This window comes from Argopecten irradians, chromosome 2, assembly GCF_041381155.1.
Source record: "Argopecten irradians isolate NY chromosome 2, Ai_NY, whole genome shotgun sequence".
Taxonomy (NCBI): domain Eukaryota; kingdom Metazoa; phylum Mollusca; class Bivalvia; order Pectinida; family Pectinidae; genus Argopecten; species Argopecten irradians.
Window position 1 is genome coordinate 54,668,670 of NC_091135.1, and position 26,228 is coordinate 54,694,897.

General features: G+C 33.3%; 2 protein-coding genes and 1 non-coding gene across 4 annotated transcripts; 1 reads left to right on the forward strand and 2 right to left on the reverse strand.

Annotated features, from left to right (window-relative positions):
- Nucleotides 1-13,417: 13,417 nt before the first annotated feature.
- Nucleotides 13,418-13,489, reverse strand: Trnag-ucc (transfer RNA glycine (anticodon UCC)). Its single transcript has one exon. It is a non-coding gene; the product is annotated as a tRNA-Gly (tRNA).
- A 159-nt stretch (nucleotides 13,490-13,648) lies between these two features.
- LOC138315983 (ADP-ribosylation factor-like protein 2-binding protein) lies at nucleotides 13,649-21,137 on the forward strand. 2 transcript variants are annotated; one of them, XM_069257432.1, is made up of 7 exons: nucleotides 13,649-13,738; nucleotides 15,760-15,817; nucleotides 16,273-16,334; nucleotides 17,162-17,268; nucleotides 17,793-17,878; nucleotides 18,237-18,333; nucleotides 18,509-21,137. In XM_069257432.1, the coding sequence occupies exons 1-7, from the start codon at nucleotides 13,708-13,710 to the stop codon at nucleotides 18,677-18,679; spliced, it is 612 nt and encodes a 203-aa protein (XP_069113533.1). In that variant the 5' UTR covers nucleotides 13,649-13,707; the 3' UTR covers nucleotides 18,680-21,137. The 2 variants fall into 2 exon arrangements, with proteins under 2 accessions (XP_069113533.1, XP_069113534.1); XM_069257433.1 differs by lacking the exon at nucleotides 13,649-13,738 and adding an exon at nucleotides 13,872-14,324.
- A 180-nt stretch (nucleotides 21,138-21,317) lies between these two features.
- LOC138315984 (uncharacterized) lies at nucleotides 21,318-25,744 on the reverse strand. Its single transcript, XM_069257434.1, has 4 exons — nucleotides 25,650-25,744; nucleotides 25,315-25,353; nucleotides 22,155-22,269; nucleotides 21,318-21,526 (listed from the first exon to the last, which is right to left on the reverse strand). The coding sequence occupies exons 1-4, from the start codon at nucleotides 25,699-25,701 to the stop codon at nucleotides 21,415-21,417; spliced, it is 318 nt and encodes a 105-aa protein (XP_069113535.1). The 5' UTR covers nucleotides 25,702-25,744; the 3' UTR covers nucleotides 21,318-21,414.
- Nucleotides 25,745-26,228: the final 484 nt, after the last annotated feature.

Sequence of the window (26,228 nt, forward strand, 5' to 3'; positions counted from 1 at the left end):
AAACGATTTCTTCCCAATTACTAACAATTGCCTAGAGACCTGCATTGGGCCTAACGTATGCTGGAGTTCAAATTACGGTTTTGCATTCATTCAAGGTCATATGGACCACATAGGCAGAACGATTTGAATATATGCTAGAATACCTGATACTGGGTCAAAATCACGCTAAGATCAAAGTCTTGAGTTGTATTCAATGTCAGGTGTTTCAAATAGCTTAATATTTTAACGGCTTCTTTCAGTCGGCCTGCTGCCCAAAGACTAAATTGTGGTCTTAATTTGTATAAATGGATAACATTGACTACCATTTAAAGTCACAATGACCAAAACGGTTGAAACAACTTCTTATCAATACGTAGTAGGTCTACATTTGCATTTGTAGAGCGGATTTTCTATCTTTTAGTGCTATTAACATAACACCCCAAAAGCTGACATCATACTGGTGAACCTAATGCCTGCAAGGACGTTAACGAAATAAAACTATTTATCTTTTAAAAGAAGTAAGGCATTACCAAACAGCATGGCGCCACAGACTCTTCACAATTCTGTTACAATGTACATGTATGTAAGGAATGTAATGAAAGAATGACAACTAGGAAGATATCTTTAAAAGGGTCGGCCTTGTGCAACAGTCGGAGGCAAGTTGTCTATCAAAACTGAAAAATCAAAGTTTGTCCTTGATTAACATAAGAGCCGAAGGTATTTCCGTTTTAATATATTTACTGGCACCAAACAATGAAAACATTTCTTGTCACGCTGTTATGTTATATCAACGGCAAACACAACGAAATGAGCGTGAATTGATGGGTGTTTCGCACTAATGTATATTGTTAATGGACTCGGCCCTGGCGATGTAGATAAAGTATTATAATGTGATATAGCTTTAACAAACGGCAGTATGTTTATAAAACAAACTGGTTTTAACTAGGACACTAGAAACCACATAGTTGTTCAAACATAAATTAATTGTGATACATTAGCAAGAAAGAAACGATTTTTTGTGTGTGTAAAGGGAAAAAAACCTTTTAAGCAATATCAGTAAAGCAACATTTGACATGTTTACTTGTGAATTTGGACAAGCTATTGTATAGGCTTGTATCTTACAATTTGTATGTTTCATTCCAATACTTTTGTTTCTGACAACATATCTAAGATTGTTTGCTTGATAAAACGTCCAGTTTATTGATCCACCACAGAACGCACCAGAAAGCCTACTTCCCGTCAGATATAGCCCTGCAGCTAGGGCATAGAATTGTACCTGTTGCCGCAATTGCTTGATCGTAAAAGGCGACTAAATTTAGGATATTATCTTTTCTTTTTTTCTATGATACTTTCTTCTTCATAACGTCTTTCTTGACACCACCTCACTGTTGGCCTTTGGTTGGGTACTCGCCCTTGTGAGGAAGGCTCTGAGTTCTGTCCCCTGGCCGAGACACACCATAGTCTTTTAAAGTGGTAGTTTCTACTCCTGCTTAGCGCTCAGCATAAATGGAGAGGGACGACTAGTTTGTCCGTTGACAGTATAAAGTGACCGGGTAGGGTGAGTTGCTTTGTGTCTTCGTCGGCATGCTTCAGTGATATAGTACTATAAAAAAGGGCAAGAGTTCTACTATACAAGAAGACACAGCACGAACATACAGCAGTCTCCCCAAACACGCACCCGCACTTCATACACGCAACACACTGCATACATGGGAGGCCGTTCGTGAAAAAAAATTGGCCAAAATCTTTCACTCGGGTTGAGATATCCCTGTCCACTTCACAGACACATGTAATATTCTATTGATCCAGTATAATGTACGAAGTCCTAGACATCCTATTATTAGCAAAATAATTCAAATTTAACAAAAACAGTTGACAAAGATTTCTCACTGACCAGGAAAATTATTTTATGAAATCGTAGAAAGTAACAAAAAAGGATATCCCGTAAGTTTATGCATATGCCCATATTATCTAAACACACGTTTGTCATAAATACGTGCTGAGTACCGACGAACCTATAATTAAGTATATTTATTTGCCTTCATGCTTTATACTTTAAATCAATAAAATGCATTAAGTACATATCTCGAGTGTCGACGATCGTCGGGAGTTGGTTCTCAACCTTTCAGCACTCGATTAAGTCTTAGTAATTGTTGACGATCATCTTGTTCGATAGTTTGTTTCTATTTGCTCTGAACATCAATGAGGTCTTACTTGTTGTATATCTCATTTGTTACCTTATCATTCATAGGAATGTTTAAGTGCTATAAACATAAAATCTATAAACCGTATTTAATTCCCTCATAATACAGCATGAGAATTACTACAAAATCCTTTCATGTCATAAGTGATAATGTCATTCGTTAAAATGAATAAATAAAGAATGATAAATGTATTTAGTATAAAATATTTTCTGCCCTTTTGGGATTTCGAATGCTCATGAACTTTTGTACAACAGCAGCTCAACAATACAGTATGTAATTGTCCGGTCAAATAACAACAGCTCAACAATACTGTATGTAATGGTTCGGTCAAATAATAACATATCAACAATACTGTATATAATGGTCCGGTCAAATAATAACAGTTCAACAATACTGTGTATAATGGTCCGGTCAAATAGTAACAGTTCAACAATACTGTATATAATGGTCCAGTCAAATAATAACAGTTTAACAATACTGTATATAATGGTCCGGTCAAATAATAGTCTATTTTCGATTAATCTATTTAAAATATCAATTGTGTGAAAGTTTACAAAACATACGACATTCGAAACGTTCAATAGTGTACAATATGTTTCCGTTGGCCAATGAACCTTTTTTTTAATTCTGTACAGTAATGTTTTTACACATGAACAACATTCAACTTTTAAAATTGTCACTTGCCAACGAGCGGACTTTTGAAACTTGAGCAGCGCTTGGCATATGACATTCACATTTTGAATGGCGTGCAGTTCGATATGCAGCATACGCCATTCAGATTTTGAATGCTGTGCAACTCGACTGTCAAATTCAAAACTTGATTAATACCCTTCATTCCAAGTTTAAATGGCATGCATCTCGACATACGACATTGAATACAAAAAAAAATGTCACCAGGCCACAAAGTTACCATTAAAATGTTGTGCAGATCGACATTCAAGTTCAAATTATCAACCATAATCAGTAGAGCTTCAGTATATATAAACAGTATAACATTTTCCATTCTTTTTAGCTTTTTACTTATTAACGACTGCAAAACCAATTTGGAATCAACAGCAGACATTTGTTTTCTTTATTCTGATTTGAACATCACTTATTTTTAAAATGTATTATCGAAATCAATAAGTTTGTCACTCAAAATAGAAAAATCAGTCCTAAACAGCTAATTTTAAAAGGATATTCCTCTGTAGTCATAAGTACTATTTCTATCACCCTTTAAGGATAGTGGTAACAACAAGTACTCTCAGGTTCGAGATATGAAGACATCAGGAAAGCTTTCAGCTCAATAAGTTAAGGATATAAGCCGAACACTGCACTATATGTGTGAGAGGGTACAGCAACGAGGCTCGTTAAGGCCGAGTGCTGTTCCCTCTCACACATATAATACAGTTTGATGCTTATCTCTAGCTTAAATACAGTTCCTTTTGTGTTAATAAAACCCTACTATACAAGGCATTCATCACTTATAAACCAGGTGGGTAGCATAAGCTGAAAATAACAACAATGTACATTCATCCATATCATTCTATTCATCACATATCATACCAGTAACGGGTAAAGCATGCACATATTCACTCATGTGTTTATAAGTGCAGTCAACCATACCAATGCATTCATCACATATAAACCTAGTGAACCTAAAAGACCCATAGTCACCCTTCTACCAGGACAATGTCTTTACTGGTGTTCAAATTGTATATAGAAACTGAAGGTTTTACAGTGTGTGATTTAGTGTTTTCTTGCATATCTGAAAAAGCAAAATGGAACAAAATGCTCGGGAAATGGATAGGGTAAAACTTACATCAGCTTTGTTTATTTGAAAGAAACTCGCGAAAATAAAGTATTTTAACAAACTGAGTGTTAAAACATGATATATCAGTGTAGTGGGCCATGAATAAGATTTTTGGATACTTTAAATATTGGGGGAAAAAAAGAAAAGAAAAGTGCAAAAATATTAAGATATTACAAGAAATTCGATACAGAATATATATTTGTGTGTTTGTAAACTAAGCAACATATGAGAGTTGATTAACCCAAACGAAAATATGTCCATTGGATTTACAGGAATATACTCAACTATTCTAACAGACTTGGCAGGTAGGAGCTGACAGTTGGATTTTAAATATACGAGGGGAATTAGATAAATTAGGATGAACATATCTCTGGAATAATACGACAGTAGATGATAAAGTTACTTATAAAATTATTGAGAATAGATTTTACGATGTTTATAGACAAGAACTAATTTCAAATGTACAAACGATATCAAAGGGGTTTCTTTAAAGACATATTATAGATAAATTCACTCTTCAATTTTACCTAACAAAATCCATTAATAATTCACATAAGAAGAATATTGCACGTATAAGACTTAGTTCACATAATTTAAATATTGAACAAGGGAGGTATAGGAATCGTCAGAGAATTCAAAGATTGTGTGAGGTATGTAATGCTAATGACATTGAAGATGAATTTCACTTTATACTTATATGTAATTGTTACTCTGAATTAAGAAAAATATATATTAAATCATATTATTATAGACGTCCTAGTGTGTTTAAGTTGGTACTTTTATTATCAACCCAGAATATAGGGGAATTAAACAGGTTAGGAAAATATATAGATTTGGCTTTAAAGCTACGAGATAATTTAATTTCTAATTTAAGTTAATTAATATTCCAAGGTTTTGAAATGTGCATTATAAATCATTGATCTTATGTTTTATAAAATGGTATATATACATAATTAATCATACAATGCATCTGTTTTGCTATGAAAAATGTAGTTATATGTTTTTCCAGCACTATCTGCATTGTTATATTGTATATGTTTATGTCAACTCTCCGATGTTGTAAAAAACAAGGAAATAAAAGAATCTGAATCTGAGCTTACATAATGTAGAAGTGAATGTGGGAAAAGTGCTTAAATCCAAATGGCCAAAGATCACCTAATGTTGTATATATGTACGTGCAATATGCAACGAAAAACAGTGCAGGATGCATTAAAAAAGTTTATTTTCAAAGATGGAATTAATACATTCAGCTTAAAATTCTGAATATTGTCAAAATTGTATGTTAATGATATGTGTATGTAGTTCAAGATACATATTTCATGTAAAAGTGTTTTAAAACTCTTCTGTGATCGTTTATGCCTTGACACTTTGAGCTGTGCTCAGGATTTACCTATAACTGGTCTGTAAGTGACTGTCCAAAAATGATCACATATAAACCAGGCAGCGGTCCAAAATCTTTATATAATCTGACTACAGGTCACTTATAGACCAGTTATGGGTACATCCTGTACATTTCATGAAATATAACACAAAAAGAACAGAAGGATGTACGCTAACTGTGCTTTAAGCCTATGTTACTCAACGGTTAAACATCCATTAGTAGACACGAACATCGTGAATGTACACATCGTTATTAGCATATTGGAGGCCATTAAATGTATACAATAGACCTATCTATCTATTATATAAACTGTTTGTCAAAGTGTCTTCTGGAAATAGGCCATTTAAAAATAAACAAAAAGCCTACTTATGTATATTGTACATCGATATCACGACAGTTATTAAGCTTAATTCTTTTCGTTCCTCTGGACCTATTCTGATCAATTTCCATTCAGAACACCAGAAATTATATTCTAATCTTGTATTGATCTACCTCCACTTTCAGTATATGAAAAACACCGAAAACTGTAGATTAGTCAAGATAATGGGACAATTCGAGGTCCGGAGAACCATGTTTTAAATAAAGTTTAATCCAAGTTTGAAATTTGTTCTATTTAATTGCTAAATGCCAATATGTTCATACCATTGAAATAAATACTTCTTAGAAACCAATAATATCCAAATACATGTATAAATGTAATCACGAATATCTAATATAGGCATTAAAATTAAAATAACTAGTTTGGTCTAGCAATGTTGAGAATTCGTATATGGACTTGGGACTGGGAGGAATGTATAGCAAATCGTGCACGGACTGTAGAAAGGTCTAATAATGGTAGCATATATCGACCACTGCGTAATTTTAGGACCCAAATTAAATAGTATGTCTCTAACTGTGCTTCCTTACTTGTGAGTATACCTACTATCTCATATAACCGATTAATTTGACGACAATATCGAAAAGTTTTATCCAATACTCTCGATAAGTGAACGCCACATTTTCCGAGATTCGTGACGAGAATCAAAGTGATAGAGAAATGTATGGATATTAAGAGTCATTTTCTAATCGTGACTTTCACTTTTAACACTCCCCTGAATGACAGGCGTTTTACTCAGGTGTTTACAATAGTTCCCCATTTAAAACATCTGAAATCGTCGATTATTAATGATAGTATATATTGGGCTTTCAGAGATGTTTGTATCAAATTATTTTATTTCTAATTGTGAGAAAATTCACAAAACCAATGTCTAACAATGGCAAAAATATCTTACATGAAGTATGCATGTTGTTATATTTAATCGGTTTCTTACTTTTGTCAGGTTAGGTTTCCTTAAACAGTCGATGTGTCCTGTTGGTTTGGTAATAATCGATATTTTTTCTCGTGGTGATAGTTGGAAAGTATTCTTTATTTATAGTGCTACCCCACTGAAGCATACACCCAACAGGTGTGCGTGGTTGTTAAACTCACTCTCAGGTATCATTACAAATTTGGATGCATTCAATAGATGCTTTGCTCTTTGCTGTAACGAAATTCCTTTATCTTGAATATAATTATCTACTTAATTAGACAGTTGGGCGATTTAAGCATATGGCCATCAAGTTTTTTAAAAGCTTTGAAATGAGCTTTCCTTTTAATCGATGAGTTATATTTAAAAGTTGTACATGTCAGACTCCCCGACTTCTCAGTACAGAAACAAGACAAGCTTCTATTTTTTCTGACATTAAGGAAGATTTCGATGTCTGCTGTTAGGCATTTCAACAACAATGTGTAAAATGTAGAAACAACAACGAAAGCCGGGACAGTCAACAGCCCGGAAAAACCCGAACAAGACGAGAGTGCTCAACGAACGTCTAGCATATAGCGGTTACCACTTACAGCTGAGTAAAGTATCACAGAGAAGATACCCCAGAGAGTTACTCTCACTGTCCTTGTTTCCACCCCTGGGCTAGCTCGTTGTAAAGCGAAGGCAGTTCAGAAAACACATGTAATTTGGTCCTTTGTTTGTTTGTTGGTCCTTTGATGTTCATCAAAGTCCTTTGATATTCATCAAAGGAATCGAATAACGGTACACTGTGGTTGACTGTGTGGGTTTGAAGTTGGGTGTTGCTCTCTCTGTAGTCTTCAAAGGAAGCATTTGCAGGCCTGTGATAAGTCAGGGTTTTTTTTCTCTCTCTTGAACTGTCTTTCGTTTTACTATGAGATAGTCGAGGGGTGTATATAACTTCAGTGATAGTAACCCCTGGAGTATCGAGGATGCATATATAATAACATAATGTAGAATGGGTGCTCTTCCAATTGAGCTACTTCTATAAATATCTGGTCACAATGGTGACCATAACCCCTGGATATTGTGAATGACATGATTGTGACAGGTATGATATGTTATATTTTTAAGTGTGTCTTACCCCACCTTTGGTGGCGTCTGAGACTACTAATGACTTCTGGTATAAACTGCAGATGGTTGTACACCTGAATAAGACAAATTTTACGTGAATATCGATAAGAAACCAAACCTAAATTTATCAACAGCGTGCGTTGAAATGAAATGTTAAACTGGAGTGTACTAGAAAGAAATACAGAAAAAAAATGCAAAAATATAAGGTTTATACAGTATAAGGGAGATAATTCTTGGAACATTATCTAAGTGTCATCAAAGATGTATATGACATTTAATTTCAACGCATGTACATTTTATTCCTCTGGCAAATATAAATTCACTCTCGATATTTCAGAGGTTACTATTACAGATGTAATATTCACCCCTTGACAATGTCAAAGCAAAATTGAAAGTTCTGTGTGAACAACAGATGAAATGGATAGTTTTGTCCTTTGGTGTACATAAAAAGGCCTTATATATGGCTTTGATGATGGGCGTCGTACTTTTTCCTTTTGAAATGCTTTCAGTTTTACTATGCCATAGGCTAAGCCAGGATGGATATGACGACAGTGATAGTAACCCCTAGATCGAATATTGAGGATGATTGGCTGAATTTTAGGTAATCTAACGCTAAGATTGATAATTGGTATATGGGGATTATGAGGTACAGTTGTATGTTGAATAACGTGGTATAACTTTCGATAAGATTGGTTGTCTAAGATTGGTGGTAATTAATTGTAGGCCATGATTGAGTAATTGGTTGAAATTTTGATAGTTTTAGATATAAATGAAAATTGATATGATACAGTTTTGAAATACATTGTTGTCATTGCAACAATGTTAAGGCCCTGATTGGTCTAAATTAGGATTATTGCTTATGTGATGTTGTAATTATATTTCACATTTTCACGATTTCTTTATTCAATCTCAAATATTTCTTATCTACATAAGAGTGGAATCTTATTTTGTATCTTTTAAGATTAAGCTTATTGCTACCGTAAAGAAAAATATATTTCTTTTAAAAAATATTTTATTTTCTGATATTTGAAAAAAATAATGTAGAATAAATGTTGATTTTTAGTTCTAAAGCTTCATGGACTATTGTCAACGATTTAGCCGAAGTACGCTTGAACTATCTTTTTACATGTATATAGCATAGATTTTCACTTCATGCAAGTAAGACGAAAAAGAGGTGTCGAGGTAACATGCAATCTTTTGTTAATCAGTTTGTTAACTTTACCTTAAGTGTTGCCCGATTTTGTGTTTTTAAAAGAAGGAATATTGTCATGTGCAATGAAGGAAATGTGAAGGAAATGTGGATATTATCAATTTTTTTCAAATTCACGTTTAAACGTTTTGTTCGATATATTTTTCATTATTTTATAAGTACGCATAAAAGAACTTTTTTCATAAAGTAATTTATCTCTTCAAATGACATTATCGTACTAGATGACTGTGATATTCAAATTATTTTTTTAAACTATTTACGAAGTTGTGAGTCCTATGATTATGTATTGCCTGTATTTACAGTATTAGTGCAGATGCTTCTATGATTATTTTTATTTGTTTGTTTTGTGAGGAACCTCGGGGGACCCAACCCCCGGGGCCCTATTGACGGGAAAAATAAAATTATTTTTATCCTTAAAAAAAAAAAAAAAAAAAAAACATGCAATCTTTCTGTGCAAGCGGCCGCGGTTCGATACTCGCTGCCACTCAAATACTTTTTTGTTTGTTTGTTAATTTATTTATTGTAACGAAACGTTGATTTTTCATATAACTTATACAAATACAACTCGTATGTATTTTTTTTTATTAATGTTTAACTTATATCATGTAATAAATAGATTTTTTAGCGAAATATTGTACCTGTTACATTCATTTGATGAACATTCTTAAACTTTCTTTTCTTTTTTTATTAAACTACCATGGATTAGTTACCAGTTCAATTATCAATAGTTCTATAATTTTAACTGTATATTAAAACAAAATAAATCTTTCGTATCATATTCTAAAAAATTCATTAATCTAATATTTTTTTCTTTAAAACAGGACACCTTTTTAATTAAGTAAAGCTATCGTCATGACGTTTTGTTAACAAAATACTATTAGATATTAAAACTATTCACACACTCTGGTGAGGGCTACATGTACATTTAGCTATTACAACAAAATGTAGAGTTCTATATCTTAGGATTTTATTGTTGACCGAAATATCAGTAAATTGTTACGGCACCTACTTAGTAGCGACTACGTGGGATGTTCTGGAAAGCATGACAGGACATCGCACGGTCTATGCACGTGTTAAACTAGGTGATAAACTTATTAGTAAATTGTTACCGAATAGGTTTGGGTATGGTAGGGACTATGTGTAATGTTCTGGAAGGAATGACAAGACATCGCGTAGTCCACACACCTGTTTAACTGTGCAGTATAGTTTGTGCAAAATATGCATACATGTATTACAGGCGGTTCTGTCCAGCCTCAACCAAGTCAAGTCAGAAAATCAAAACATTTCTATTTTGTTAAGCCTGCATCAGGCGCCGGTAAGGCTGTATTCTGAATTAAAATTAGTAAATTTTGACAGTTTATGATGAGCTGGGTAACCTTTGGGGCAAGCATTGTCCCAACGGCACGTGTACCAGTCACGTACCCAATCATTATAAATAAAGGGCCGCAATAGGCCACAGTCAGACGGAAACTAGACGGACATTAGACGGGAATCAGACGGAGATTAGACTGAAGACTGAGACTGAGGTTTGAGACGGGGTACTTCCGCCTCACATACACCTTACATCCACCTACGTCACCGCCTCCTCTAGGGCCACATATTAGAGAGAGAAAGAGAGAACTCTTGTCTACACTTCACATAGAATAAAAGCCGTCAACAAGCTTCTACCCTACTCCTTGTCGTCATTTCGACCGACACAGCCATCTGTGACGACAAGGTCACGTCCTTACATGACCCTGGCTGTTAATAGGACGTAAAACTAAACAAACCAAAATCCTGTCTAAAAAGATCTTCTAATTTGAGTTTAAATAGATTAGAATCAGATTTAAGAAACGATTCCAAATCATATATATAGCCCAAACTACAATTGTTTAATTCCAATCTCGACTGAAAAATCCAGCTATGATTATTTTCTTCGATTTCTAATTTTCCTGATAATAGATAAAGAAACTCTTCTAAGTTCAATATTTACCATAGCATTAGTAGTGTTTTTCTTCTGCTTTGTACCTTTTCAATGTCAGGAGCTTTATGAAATCCCCATATTTCACATCCATAATTCAAAACACTACTAAATATAACGTAAGAATGTATTTGTCAAAGAAAACTAATAAAGAAACTTGAAACTTGATACTTCCAAAACACTACTAAATATAACGTAAGAATTTACTATTTCGATTAATTAGTTATAACAATTAATACTTACATGTATCTCATATATTAGGAAAACATGTACCATTGTCGCTCAAACAGCCTAATTAACAATGATAAAACAGCATTGATAGTAATTAATGCAAATAACATCTAATTATATGTACCAGTTCTATAGAAAGACTATCAAGCATTATTATAATTAACAGAAGACACTATTTTTAGAATTAAAATTGGAAATCATACATTATGTTTGTTTTCAAACAGCCGTATCTCTGCCATTTTGGATCAGATGAGCTTGAAACTTTTCATTATATAAGGGGTTTAGTGGCCAAAGCTGACTGGACGTAATGCGCTACTACTGAGTTATCTGAATCCAATACTTCAGTGGTGACTATCACTGACGTTATATCTTCCCCTTACAATTGTAAGAAATCTTTGTATTATTATGTAATACACGTATTCTTATTCGTCATATCATTGTTACATAATAGCCCTCCCACTTTTTGGTTTTTATTTTTGATATTGTAGAAGTTGTATCAATTTGTTTCATGTCTTGGCACAAAAGGAAAGCAGATAAAAAAACAATAAACAAATATTGATTTACTACTTTCACTTTTACAAGCATTATATGCGAAGACTATATTTATTTGCATGGTAAAGATGTGCGAAAATTATTGATAACAAACTTATCAAGGTAATATTGATAAAAAAACTTTGATATGGAGCTAGGCCACCCTGTATGACAAAACATGTCATTATATTACTCAGACCAAATTGTAAAGCTCTTCAACTTATACAATCACAAAGGCTTAAGGACTGCAGTACTTACAGTACAAATGCATTGCTTTTGAAAAGGTATTTCCCCGTATTTCTATTTAAAAACCGCATGTGCTATGAAATTATTCATTTAGCATTATTTTACACCTTCTATAACATGCTAATTATTTGAAGCAATTAAAAAACTTTTAAACTTTTATCCAATCAAACCTTTTATAAATGGGTATAAAATAAAGATTTTTTTGTTTGTTTGTTTGATTTATTAACGTCCTATTAACAGCTATGGTCATGTAAGGACGGCCTCCCATGTATGCGGTGTGTTGCGTGTATGTTGTGCGAGGTGAGTGTACTGGGAGACTGCGGTATGTTCGTGTTGTGTCTTCTTGTATAGTGGAACTGTTGCCCTTTTTATAGTGCTATATCACTGAAGCATGCCGCCGAAGACACCAAGCAACACATCCCACCCGGTCACATTATACTGACAGCGGGCGAACCAGTCGTCCCACTCCCTGTATGCTGAACGCTAAGCAGGAGCAGAAACTACCACTTTTATAGACTTTGGTGTGTCTCGGCCAGGGGACAGAACCCAGAGCCTTCCTCACATGGGCGAACGCTCAGCTCAAGGCCAAAAGTGAGGCGGTGCCAAGGGAGGCATCAGGAAAGATAAAGTCAGTTAGGAAGAAGAGAAAAGATAAGATCCTAAATTTAGTCGCCTTTTACGATCATGCAATAGGGGCAGCAGGTACAATTCTAACGCCCTACCTGCAGGGCCAATAAAATAAAGAATGGTGAATCCTCTTTCGTTAGCATTGATAAAAAATACGTTCAAAACACGTAGGCTAGACTTTAAAAACAGCAACATTTCAAAGAAATCAGATCGGAGCGTGGGCGCCTGGACCACACAGGTACTTGTAGACATGAGTATGTCTATATCATTATTTTTATTTTTGTTAAAGAAAATTTGTTATGTAATAGTAATTTAAATATGTTAGAATTACCATGTTCCTTATGAGAAATGCTAACAACGATAATTACAAACATATAATATATAAACGCACGTATCTCGGCCTGATAAATACTTTTATTTATTAGGCCGAGATACGTGTCTTTTTATATATGAAGCATATGTTTGTAATATAATATATAAACGCACGTATCTCGGCCTGATAAATACTTTTATTTATTAGGCCGAGATACGTGTCTTTTTATATATGAAGCATATGTTTGTAATTATCGTTGTTAGCGTTTCACATATGGAACATGGTAATTCTAACATATGTAAATTACTATTTCATCACAAATTTTCTTTAAAAAAAATAATGTAGACACATTAATATTCATGTCCACAAGTATCTGTTAACCGTCATGACCCTCACCTTCGTTTTTTGTTGTTGTTTTTTTTTATTATTCCAAATGATTCACTATACATCTGTATATATTGTATATTTATATTCGATATTGAATAATGCCAAAAAAGAATATCGTAGGTTTTCAAGAACTGAATAAATTATTGGGGAAAAATAAAGGTGCGTCGGCCGGGAGTCGAACCCGGATCGACTGCTTGGAAGGCAACCATGCTAACCGTTACACCACCGACGCATTGATTTCACTCAAGGTAAAAATAAATTATTAACATAATTTATCAAAAAAGGTAATCGCAATAAATTTAAATATGTTCATGTTGAATAAAGTCAACCATTGATTTCATTGTATAATAGCTTTTTGCTTGTCTTTACTAATTTATATTATTTGTGAAACTGCTTGATCTTAATAAATATTTAACGACACCGGTGTCTTCACTTCCGCCGAATTCCAACATGGCATCCAATTTTGACGATGACCAGGCGGGTAAGTTGTTTTTGTGTATTTATTGTTTTCTGAATTCATTTCGGCCATTTATTTTGTATGTCAACGTTACGTTGAGATATACAGAGATGCTATTTTGCAATTTGAAGATATGGTTATTCATTTGAAAGCTCGAAACATCTATAAGATAAGGTACATGTAACCTTGTTTTGACAAAAATTATCGTATGTGTCACATGGGTTGTCGTTACTGAATGTTTTTCCATAATAAGAAATTTGGTGATAATTCTATTCAGATGAAAAACTTCTATTAAATCAGATGGATTGATATTTAGCCTATTGTTAATAGTCTACCGTCTCACTTATTTATCCAACACAATGGTTTCCTTCAACAAAGTCGGGGGTGGTCTCAAAAGCTTATTTGATGTACTCGCGTGTAAACCTACTAATTAGTGCCATTTCCTGAATGGACTTGTTCTGACACGAGCTTACCTTAACTGGAATCAGTTCAAGTGGGTCTGTCAGTCGTGAAAACAAACAGTACCGGAGACAGAACTTGTTTACGAAATAATCAGGAGTTAGATTTTGGTAAAAAGACTGACTAGTCATCATGAGTGTCAGTGTTTGCTGTAAGTATGTCAAAAGAATATTTTAAGGTTTCTTGAATTTTGATTCATAATGAATGACGGCTTATTTTCAAATTAGGTACATGTGTGATTGATATGGTGACTTGTACATGTAAGTTTTAATTTCTCTGTGTAATCTGATTAAACTACAGATCCTTGTAATTATAAACACTCTGTTGATAATAAGTATGTTTTTTTTGTCTTTTTAATTAATCTTTCCAAATTTTTCTTTCTTTTATCTACTTATGAATATATATACATGTCATGATGTATATTGTGAAATGGGTTTGTCTAATCTAAATTTGTAGACTATAAATTAAAAAGATAATAACTGCTATATTAATTATTTGAAGGAATTTTAACTACCTTATAAACAATTTGTTGTAAAGGTTGGTTCTGTCACCCAGTGATTTTTTAGGTGCTTTTGGGGCTGAATAAAGGCACCTTCCCTTAGAGAAATAATTTTGTTAAAGGTTGGTTCTGTCACCCAGTGATTTTTTAGGTGCTTTTGGGGCTGAATAAAGGCACCTTCCCTTAGAGAAATAATTTTGTTATATTTTGCCAATTTTATGTAAATATTTTCCTAAATGAATAAAAAAAATCTTTGAAATGTACACTTTCAAGAACAATGTAATGTAGTATTCTCCCACTTGTAAAGGTACAGGCCCCTGAAATTATTGTAAGAAATCACTGTAAAGTCATCATGGCTTAGGTGACAGGCCTATAATGATGTTTTTTTTTACATGTTTACAATAAATATATATATATGAGCATAGCCTTTTTAAGGTCATACATTGTCTCCTGCGTGTGCAGTACATATCTACAGAGATCAGACATAAGTATTCAGACACGCCATATTTTACTATAATAATAATGATATTGTATTAACGCATTTTGACAAATTTTCAATTTTTATCATGATTTTGTTTTTAACCAGATTTTCTTGAAATTGTTCTTTATTTTCTTCAGATATGTTTGAATATTTCTATTGACTGTTTTTATTTGAAATAGATGATTACAATTTACAAACAGTGTAACAAAACTTTGACGTCCATTTGGTATTTGATCTTACTTCATAATTCCACTGGCCAGCAAAATTTGAAATGTAATTTTAAGATCCAACAACCTCTCTTGATAAAAACTATTGAAAATTATACAAAAATTATCTTATTTTTCAACATTAATATGAATTTAAGGAAAATTTTTGAAAAGCGAACCATGGTCAGTGAAAGTAAAAAAATCATTTTTTTAATGCATGGAATAGGATATAACATTAAAATATAACGTGTCCAAATACTTATGTCCAGTTTCCAGAAAGTTTAAGAAAACAGATTGTTTTATCAAATTAAATTGTTAAATTAAGCACTACATTATGTAAGATAGATATCGTTTTATCCCTTTCAAGGAACAGTTTCTAAGAACAATGTTGTACTTTCAGATGGTATAGAACCGATGGATTTTTCTTTCCATGAAGATGAAGATCTTGCTGTTTCTAAGTAAGTTTCAATCGGACTATCAGGGCTGAACTATGTAGCTGTTTATCGGCAAATTTCTTGACAGAAATGCAGCTTAAATGCTTTTCCTTCACCTAAAAGCTATATCGATAAAACTTTAAGGTAATCAAATGCATCCCTCGAGCTCATACCAATTGGTTGTGTCTGAGAGCAATGAAACAAGAATATCAATTGACAAATAATGTAGACTTCCACGAAAAGAAAGTATGCGAATGGAATATCTAATTAATCATGATCACTTTAATTAACCTCTGACCAGGCATGAAACTCATTTCATTCTGTAAACCTGAATATCACTATATAATGTGTGCACCAAGACTGTGTATTTAAAGTTTGTATACACTCCTATGTGTTAATACAATAATTACAAAGAAGATAAGCATTTGCATTGCTCCAAATCGTCTGAGTAAAACATGATCCACATTTTGTTGTTTCAGTTCCAATGCTGTTGATACCAAATTTGATGAGACAATCGGACATGTAGAAGATATAATTATGGGTAAGTCTGGCTATGGAAGCTGAATGATTTATCATGATAATATTCCATTTATTTTCACTATCACTGTCTGAACTTTTTTACAGCGCCGTTACAATAAGCGTATATGTGACGGCCAGTCTAGTTGGTGGTTCCGTTGATTGGTAGCTAGTCAGTTTGCATGGTAGCTAGTCAGTTTGCCAACGACATTCAATAAGCTGTGTAAGCGCGGCTCTCATTGGCTGTCGCTTCAATGTAGGGGTGGAGCTAAACAGTCGGAAATGTCTGTCGGCGATTACCAAGATCAGAAACATGTACTGACATGTACCAGTAAGCATCGTAAGCTTCATAATGTAAAAAGACTACACAAATACATTTTAATTACCTCATGTATAGACTCTGAATCAGCGCTACTCAGTGAAGTACGTATGGAAAGAGCTAATGTTGTAGCAGAAAAGTCAGTCGGAAGTTGTACGGAAAAGAATGTTTTTTATTTGTGACATTGGTCATCAAACTTTTACCTTCGTTGTGAAGACAACTTCTACATGCTTTACTCCTTCGTATTCTTATACTGTCTGGGCCCAGTTTGAATGTTTCCTTTACTTAAGTTCTGTAATACTTTCCAGCGGTGAAGCTCTAAGTTAAGAGATACTCATGACACTAAATCCTGGCCATTACTACTACTACTAGTCTGATGACAGTGTACTCACCATATAGTCATTGACATATGACATCAGAAATATTTACTGGTTATGTGTAACATAATCCTTTTCATCATGGACTTTTAGTTCAAAATAATGTTGTTGTATCACTATGGAGGCAAACATTATCTTTACAAACTTTCCTTGTAGATGAGGACTTCCAGAGAATACAGACAGAGTTTATGGAGAAATATTATCAGGAGTTTGATGACACAGAAGAAAACAAATTTATTTACACAGATATCCATAGAGAATATGTAAGTTATATACAGTGTATACTGAATACGCATGGAGAATATGTTAAGTTATATACAATGTATATACATACAGATATCCATAGAGAATATCCTAGTTTAATGTTTACAAATATCCCTAGAGAATATGTAAGTTTTATATATACTGATATCCATAGAGAATATCTAAGTTTTATATATACTGATGTCCATAGAGAATATCTAAGTTTTATATATACTGATATCCATAGAGAATATCTAAGTTTTATATGTATTGATATCCATAGAGAATATCTAAGTTTTATATATACTGATATCCATAGAGAATATCTAAGTTTTATATGTATTGATATCCATAGAGAAAATATGTATAGAATACGTAAGTTTTATATACACACATTATCCATAGAAAATACAAACCATTCGTGTGTGTACTGATTTTAATGGATATTAAGCAAGTTTTTTCCCCTTTTTACACAAAGTATAGACAATATGTTAGTTACTGATCATGAATAGAATGTATTCAAATGCTTCCTTGTTATGAACAGGTTCAATTAATAGAGAAGCACTTAGATGATGAGCTCACGAAACGCATGCCAGGATTTTCCATGGGTGAATTTACACATCAAATTATGTAAGTACCAGTTATTGCATGTACTATATATCAAACTATGTACCACATTATACCTGATAAAGGGACTAGTATCTCCAGTGGTGATGGAACGTAACTCTCTGTAATCTTTCCTCTGAAATGACATTAGTCTGGTACAATTTATATCATCATTTAGCATCATTCCATCACCAATAGAAGCAATAGTCCCACACAAAGTTATCAGGTATCACATGGTACATGAATTAGTCCAATTGGCTTCGTCTCACCAACTGAATTCAGTATTCTGTTGGCATATTGACCAATGTAAAATGTAAAGTGTACAATGAAGATGTATTAATCTGTTTGATATCATAAAAATGATTTGTTTTTCTCCTGACAGGGAAAGAAAAAATGAGCTGGAAGGCGAGATATTTGAGATGTTGCTAACATTTAGTGACTTTATGGCTTTTAAGGAGATGTTTCTTGACTTTAAAGCAGTAAGTGCATTTTTTTTGACAAGGAAACATTTTGTTGAATTTGAATTTAAATTTTGACAATGAGATAATATGATTAAAAGTAACTTCTGTGTTAATATCTCTAGTTTGTGTTCATTTAACATAACTTATGAATAGATATGAAGAATTTACAAAGTTTTTAATTTGTCTTTATTAGGACAAAGAAGGACGAACAGTAGACCTAAGTGCCGGAATAATGGTGACATCAATGCAGGGTGGTGGTGACGACTGTGGCGACATGGTTGGAGATGAGGGAGGCATCTCATTAGATGACTGTACTTTTTCTTTAACAGGACATTCCTTTGGGGACGGCCCAGAGCAGAAATAGTGTCTGTCCTAGTGAATTAGTGCTAACCATGTCTATCATAAGTGAATTGTTACTGCCTCAATATTGATTGGATCTGTATGATCGGTGGAGTGTCTGACCAGTCTGCCAAAATGTCCACATGTACACATGTAATGGTGAGTGTTGTTGTGTATACATGGAGTTAAGATATTCTCATGCTGAAAGTTTCTCGCCCTTTTGTGGTTGACTTTCACCATGTGATAGCAATTTCCATATCGAATGATAAATCTATTGAATTTGAAAATTTGCCTGTTTTTGTGAAGCTTATTTTCACCCCTGAACGTTTATAATGAACTGTCCCAGCCTTTAATTGGAAGAGATCAAATTTGTCTTCAGGGATGAATGAGTTAATTCCTGTTCTATTGCTGAGTGGTATGCCATTCAGGGATGAATGAGTTAATTCCTGTTCTATTGCTGAGCGGTATGCCATTCAGGGATGAATGAGTTAATTCCTGTTCTATTGCTGAGCGGTATGCCATTCAGGGATGAATGAGTTAATTCCTGTTCTATTGCTGAGTGGTATACCATCATTATTGTTCATACACTCACAATACAGAAAAGATGTCAAGACTTCTATACAGATTCCAATGACTAGATTTTTGGTGGTTTTATTATTAAAGGTTAATTTTTTCTAATGAAGTTTGTAATTTTACAGATAAATTTTGGGGTGGGTATACTCAAATTTTAGGGATATTTGACACCAATATTTTGTTACATTAATATTTTATTAAGCTATAAAAGCTCTCAAAGTAGCTGTAGTTGAGCTGAAATCAGTACTTGAGGCGAAAATTCAAAAGCAGGAAAATATAATCGTAATATCTTGTTGAATCAAGAAATCGCACGAAAGGGAGATATACATATTACAGATATTTACAGAGTTGGTACACTTGTGATAAGGACTTTGTCTTATTGCACAATTCTTTGTATCTCGGAATCTTAAAAGCTCTTTAAGAAAATTAATTTTCTACTGCACAGTTGTTTTTCAAACCTCGCTGAGGTATTCATTTATAGAAATAGTGTTTTAAGTTATTTATATGTGAATTCAGGTAAAAATCACCTCACAAATCTATTTCATTTTCATGGCTATATGATATATGTAATTGTTGTTTATATAACTCAAGTCAAAATCCCAGGGGAGGTTATATCAATCAAAAATGGAAATTAGGAACAGTACTTTAGTAAATAAAACAAATATTTATATACTCTGTCTGCACTACTCTCACGGTAGGTGACAGTTGTTTTATTACTGATAGGTACTCAAATAATTATAGCTATAAACTATTTACCATCTAAACCTCTCTGCTACTCCAATACTCCGTCCATATAGATCTGGAAGCTATTAGCTGTATACAAATATGTGTGACTAACGTTTACCGCCCTTCAATCTAAAGCTCGCATCAACTCATTATCCATCCCACCTCACCTGAACTGTTTCAATTATTGCCTGTTAGTAATTAATGACTTTATGTAAGTCCGTCCTTAGAATTTTGTCCTATCACCTGTTGATATGTTAGTTTACTTTTACAAATTTTTAAGGTTCATTGAGATAATTAGTATGTGTTGTTGAAATTGGGGACTTGGCACAAATTCCAAACCAGTAATACAATTGTATGAATATTGTGTTGGAACTTGGAGCCAAATCCCAAGTGATTTTGGAGATGACATTCAATATTTAGATAAAGACATTGCAGGAATAAGTAATACTTGGATTGTATACAATTTTATTTTCACTTTGTATTGTTGTGTTAATTGTAAACAAAACACAGATTTGAAGGGATATCCTTCATTTTGTGTCTGCACTGTAATATATTATTTTATTGACGGTTGGATGGGAATGAATGAACAACGGTGCAAGTTTTAGCTTATGGTTGAATCAGAATTAGAGGGGTGCATGATAAATGTTAAATCACTTTTAGGGTTAATACATGATAATTTTGTCGGTCTGATAAATGTAGTGATCTGATGCAGTGGTTATTAATAAAGGGGTCATTCAACCATATTGGTCCATTTCTTGAACTTCCAACTTTCATAACTTTGCCATAGTTTCCTGTGGCTCTGAGACCAACCTTTGAAATATAGATGTCTGAATAAAAGTCTTCACCGGACAGCTACTTGTTGTCCATGTCTGGTGTAAGGTCATAATTAGGAGGAAACTCCGACTAGCTGTCAGCATGTCCATGTCTGGTATAAAATATGGAGGAAACTGACTATACTGGACATCAGTTAACAAGTCCGGTGTGAGAGTAGACGACTTGTGCTGTTATGGGTATGCTTTCTCATTTATTTGGCCAGAATAATGATTCTTGCACAGTGTTGTATATATACGAGAGTGAGTTTCTGTGTGTTTGGTTCTGTGTGTCAGTAACGTGACTGAGAGAAAGCTAGTTTTTGTTTATATGTATTATATTTACATCAATAAATTATTATTTGAATCTAACAACTGCCTCTCTAGTTCATTTAGAAAAGCCTAATAATTTTAGTATTTGAAAATAACAAAGTCAGAGTACAAAATTGGTTACCATAGTTTAAGGATATCATATGATGAACTCACAAGACATGAGGTGTGAAATAAATCTGCAAATGTTATCTTCACGTTGCTGAAATAGAATGTGAAGAACGAGGGACCCTGTACTACGTAAACAAGGATCACATAGGGATACTGGCGTCGACAAAAACTTGTCTCCATTCCTCATGTCTACAAATGTGACAATATGTCGCTAACGGCCGATAAAGATATCACACACTGCTCTCCGACAGCAGTCGTTACTGGGATCAACCTCCAGACGACATCCTGGGGGCGCTGTGGTCAACGTCTCCGAACACGGGGTCCTGTAATACATTACAAACAAAGGTTATAAATAAGGATATGGGAGTCGCACCGCAATGGAAATAATGGTTTATTGTGTTTATTACTCGATCTACCCAAGATACACTTAAAGGGCCTTAATTGCACAAACGTGTGTTGCGAAGATCAATGTTTTGACCTGTCTCACAACAATGACACAAAGAAAATAAATGCTGCTGCCCGCTGATCTCTCGTACATATGTTCCTGGCAAAAGACACCAATTGGTACACTGGAAAACGTCTTCCTTGAAGAGTTATTAATGTCATTTCCTCCACCTGGGGCCGGCTTTCCAGTTCTCATTAGGCATAGTTTCTCTTATTTCATCTTGCCCACAATATTTAAAATCATATATTCTCGGAGTAGTAAAGAAGAAACAAAGCCAAGACAAGATAATTTTAATCATTGCCGTTTGACCATTTGTAATACAGAGCTGTACACTATCTCAATCTGTATTTAGTTGTTAAAGACAATTTCATGTAGAATAAACTAAGCTGCAAATGTGCGGTTTTGATGGTCTTTGTATAATAATTCATTTTACTGTAATTCGCTTACAAAACGTAACATGGTGACAACTTAAATTCAGGGTTACATGTAGGTTTTACATAACAAACCTTTTATTACAGGTGAAAAATCCCGTGAAGGCATTTTCACAGGAACAGGTTAATTCGCATCCCTCTGACCATTTCTCGCCTTGTTCGTAGATCTGGCCCTTGTACTCACAATGGCCTAAAGCGCAAAAGCAGAAATCATTCATTGTATATCTCAAACTTTAAGTAAAACATTTTATCTTTATTTCGCAAGTGTTCACTCACAGAAAAATATCTTTGCTACGAAATGATGTAATGTGTAACACGCACGATTCGTTACTAAATAAATATACACATGTAAAAAAAAAATCTGAAAATGAGATAAATAGTGGAATGTTTGATAACCCGTACAACCAAGTAAAATGAAGTCTGTGAAAACATACGGAATCTTGTACTTATTTCTATTTAATTTCAATCACTACGGATTTGTATAAGTTGTAAGCACTCCTTTGCATATTATTTAAAACCAAAACCTTTTTGAGGAAAATTACATGGCCTATGCTGGCAAGCCAAGTTGTCATTTATACACTGAGCAATCTAATGTCTATCTAAAATACATCAATAGTATATAACATCTTATGCATACATATCTTTTGAACAAAATAGATATTGAGTGTTGATAATTTAAGATATTTTATATCGTTTAAGATATATTATCTGTATCTTTCAGAAGGTAAATATATCTTATATAATCTTGGATCAACATTGCTCTGTGAATAAATGACAACTTGGTTTGTCGTCGCAAATAATCATCAATATTTAATTATATAAGAAATGCTGCCATTCATTCTGTATACTAATTCAGAAAGAGGGCGTTATTAAGTTTTATAACCCAATTTCCGATTTTTTTCATTTGAATGTTTCAGATAAAATATGTTAAAACTTCTAAACGTATCAGTCTCACATCTAAACACGCCAAATTAACACATAAACATTCACATCTAAACACGCCAAATTAACACATAAACATTCACATCTAAACACGCCAAATTAACACATAGACATTCACATCTAAACACGCCAAATTAACACATAAACATTCACATCTAAACACGCCAAATTAACACATAACATTCACATCTAAACACGCCAAATTAACACATAAACATTCACATCTAAACACGCCAAATTAAACACATAAACATTCACATCTAAACACGCCAAATTAACACATAAACATTCACATCTAAACACGCCAAATTAACACATAAACATTCACATCTAAACACGCCAAATTAACACATAAACATTCACATCTAACACGCCAAATCAACACATAACATTCACATCTAAACACGCCAAATTAACACATAAACATTCACATCTAAACACGCCAAATTAACACATAACATTCACATCTAAACACGCTAAATTAAACACATAAACATTCACATCTAAACACGCCAAATTAACACATAAACATTCACATCTAAACACGCCAAATTAAACACATAAACATTCACATCTAAACACGCCAAATTAACACATAACATTCACATCTAAACACGCCAAATTAACACATAAACATTCACATCTAACACGCCAAATTAACACATAACATTCACATCTAAACACGCCAAATTAACACATAACATTCACATCTAAACACGCCAAATTAACACATAACATTCTCATCTAAACTCGCCAAATTAACACATAAACATTCACATCTTAACACACCAAATTAACACATAAACATTCACATCTAAACACGCCAAATTAACACATAAACATTCACATCTAAACACGCCAAATTAACACATAAACATTCACATCTAACACGCCAAATTAACACATAACATTCACATCTAAACACGCCAAACTAACACATAAACATTCACATCTAAACACGCCAAATTAACACATAAACATTCACATCTAAACACGAAAATTAACACATAAACATTCACATCTAAACACGCCAAATTAACACATAAACATTCACATCTAAACACGCCAAATTAACACATTAACATTCACATCTAAACACGCCAAACGCCAAACTAACACATAAACATTCACATCTAAACACGCCAAATTAACACATAAACATTCACATCTAAACACGAAAATTAACACATAAACATTCACATCTAAACACGCCAAATTAACACATAAACATTCACATCTAAACACGCCAAATTAACACATTAACATTCACATCTAAACACGCCAAACTAACACATAAACATTCACATCTAAACACGCCAAATTAAAACATAAACATTCACATCTAAACATGCCAAATTAACACATAAACATTCACATCTAAACACGCCAAATTAAACACATAAACATTCACATCTAAACACGCCAAATTAACACATAACGTTCACATCTAAACACGCCAAATTAACATTCACATGTGGTAGATTTAGGTAAGGTGCAGGTATTATCAAATAGAAAACACTATTTATGTTTCATGTTTTTAAAATACATTAAAAAAATAACGACAAAAAGACCGTTTTCGTTTTTACGGTTTGACTGGTTGGGCCGTTTGTAAAAGTATTTCAACTATAAACCTGACGGACCTTCAGATTTTGACATGGGCCTATAAAGGCTTTGTCAACGTTCGTCTGAAAACATTAAAAAGCGAATGACTCTACTAGGTCCAACCAATCAACCTGTATAAACGAAAACGGCCTTAGTCATGAACTGATGGCCTCCCTTGGTCTACGTGACCGGATATGACATGTGTCTTGACTAAGGTGTAACTGTTATATATAGAGCAGAACTGATACTTGTGGAAATAAGTCTACCCTATAATTCAATACAAATGTAATAATAGGTAAAATTATTACATTCCCAAACCTTCTAAAATATAATTAAATCTTTATTCTTTATTAAATCTTCGAAGTATATCTATTTAGTCTTTGCCTGTAAAATGGTATCCCATACCGAAAATAAGTATCCTCTGTTTTGTGTTTGATATAAGCTATGTAATTTGGCATTTCCCTCTTAATTTTCGTGGTTTTATATAGGGATTTTTTTCGCAGAAAATCGTATCCTACCAGCAAGTAAATGATTTATATCAAGATTTGAAATAAAGAGGAACGTGCGTTAGTAAATTTTAATAAAAAATAATGATATTTTAAAAATGAACCAGCAGAGAAAATAAGCCAATATGATAAGGTAGGAAGTCATAAAATGTTCCATCTTTATTCAATAGTTGGTTTAATCTTACCTTGTCCAGTGTACTCTCTGTTAGCTGGAACTGCATTAGCTGAAATGCAACGATTTGTAAAAGATGTTTAAAACAAATTTACTTTAAAATAAAGACACTTTTTTTAATATGATGTGATGACACTCATTTGGTGTTTTTTTTTTCATTGTAAAGCCGCCCTAACACTGTAGTGAGAAAAGTTTTAAAAAAAAAAAAAAAGAAGAAACAAAACCCCCGCGCAATCTATTCATGGGTTGTTTCCATTTATAAATCTAATCAAATGGCGCCAATATGAAATATCAAAATGAAAGACCAACATCATTTGTTTTTAGTTCGGAATATATTTGATGACTTACCTGTGTGCCACAGCACAACACAAACCACAAAGCCAGCTAATGTTCGGATCATAATCCACAACTAAAACTACACCAATTCTGGCTGGTTTTGGTAAAGATAGATTACACAAATTTGAGATAAGACAGAGATCTAAAGATAACAACTATGATCTAGTTTTATAAAGAACTTGCCTGGGAATCTCTCTCTTATTGACGTCATAGGTGATGAATAGTTGAGCATTAACATATGCCCATTATTTAATCATCTAAATGCAACAGCTAGAATCAAATTGAGTAATCTTATTATTCCCATTCACATTTTAGCATTAATACCTTATTACATAATTGTCAATATTGTAACGTAGACACAAATTTATATACACAAAAAATGTACAGAATACGTAACTTAAACAGGAAGAATTACATAGATTTTCTCTCTACTATGTTCGATGAGTTTTGGAGATACTCTTATATAAAATAATGTTGTGTTTACTGCTAATTTGTTTGTAAAATTCTACCATACCGGATTTGTTTGGAGATGGTAAAAATAGGCTGTGCCTGATTCCAAATCCATTTGCTCTTTTTGCAATAAAATTTGTT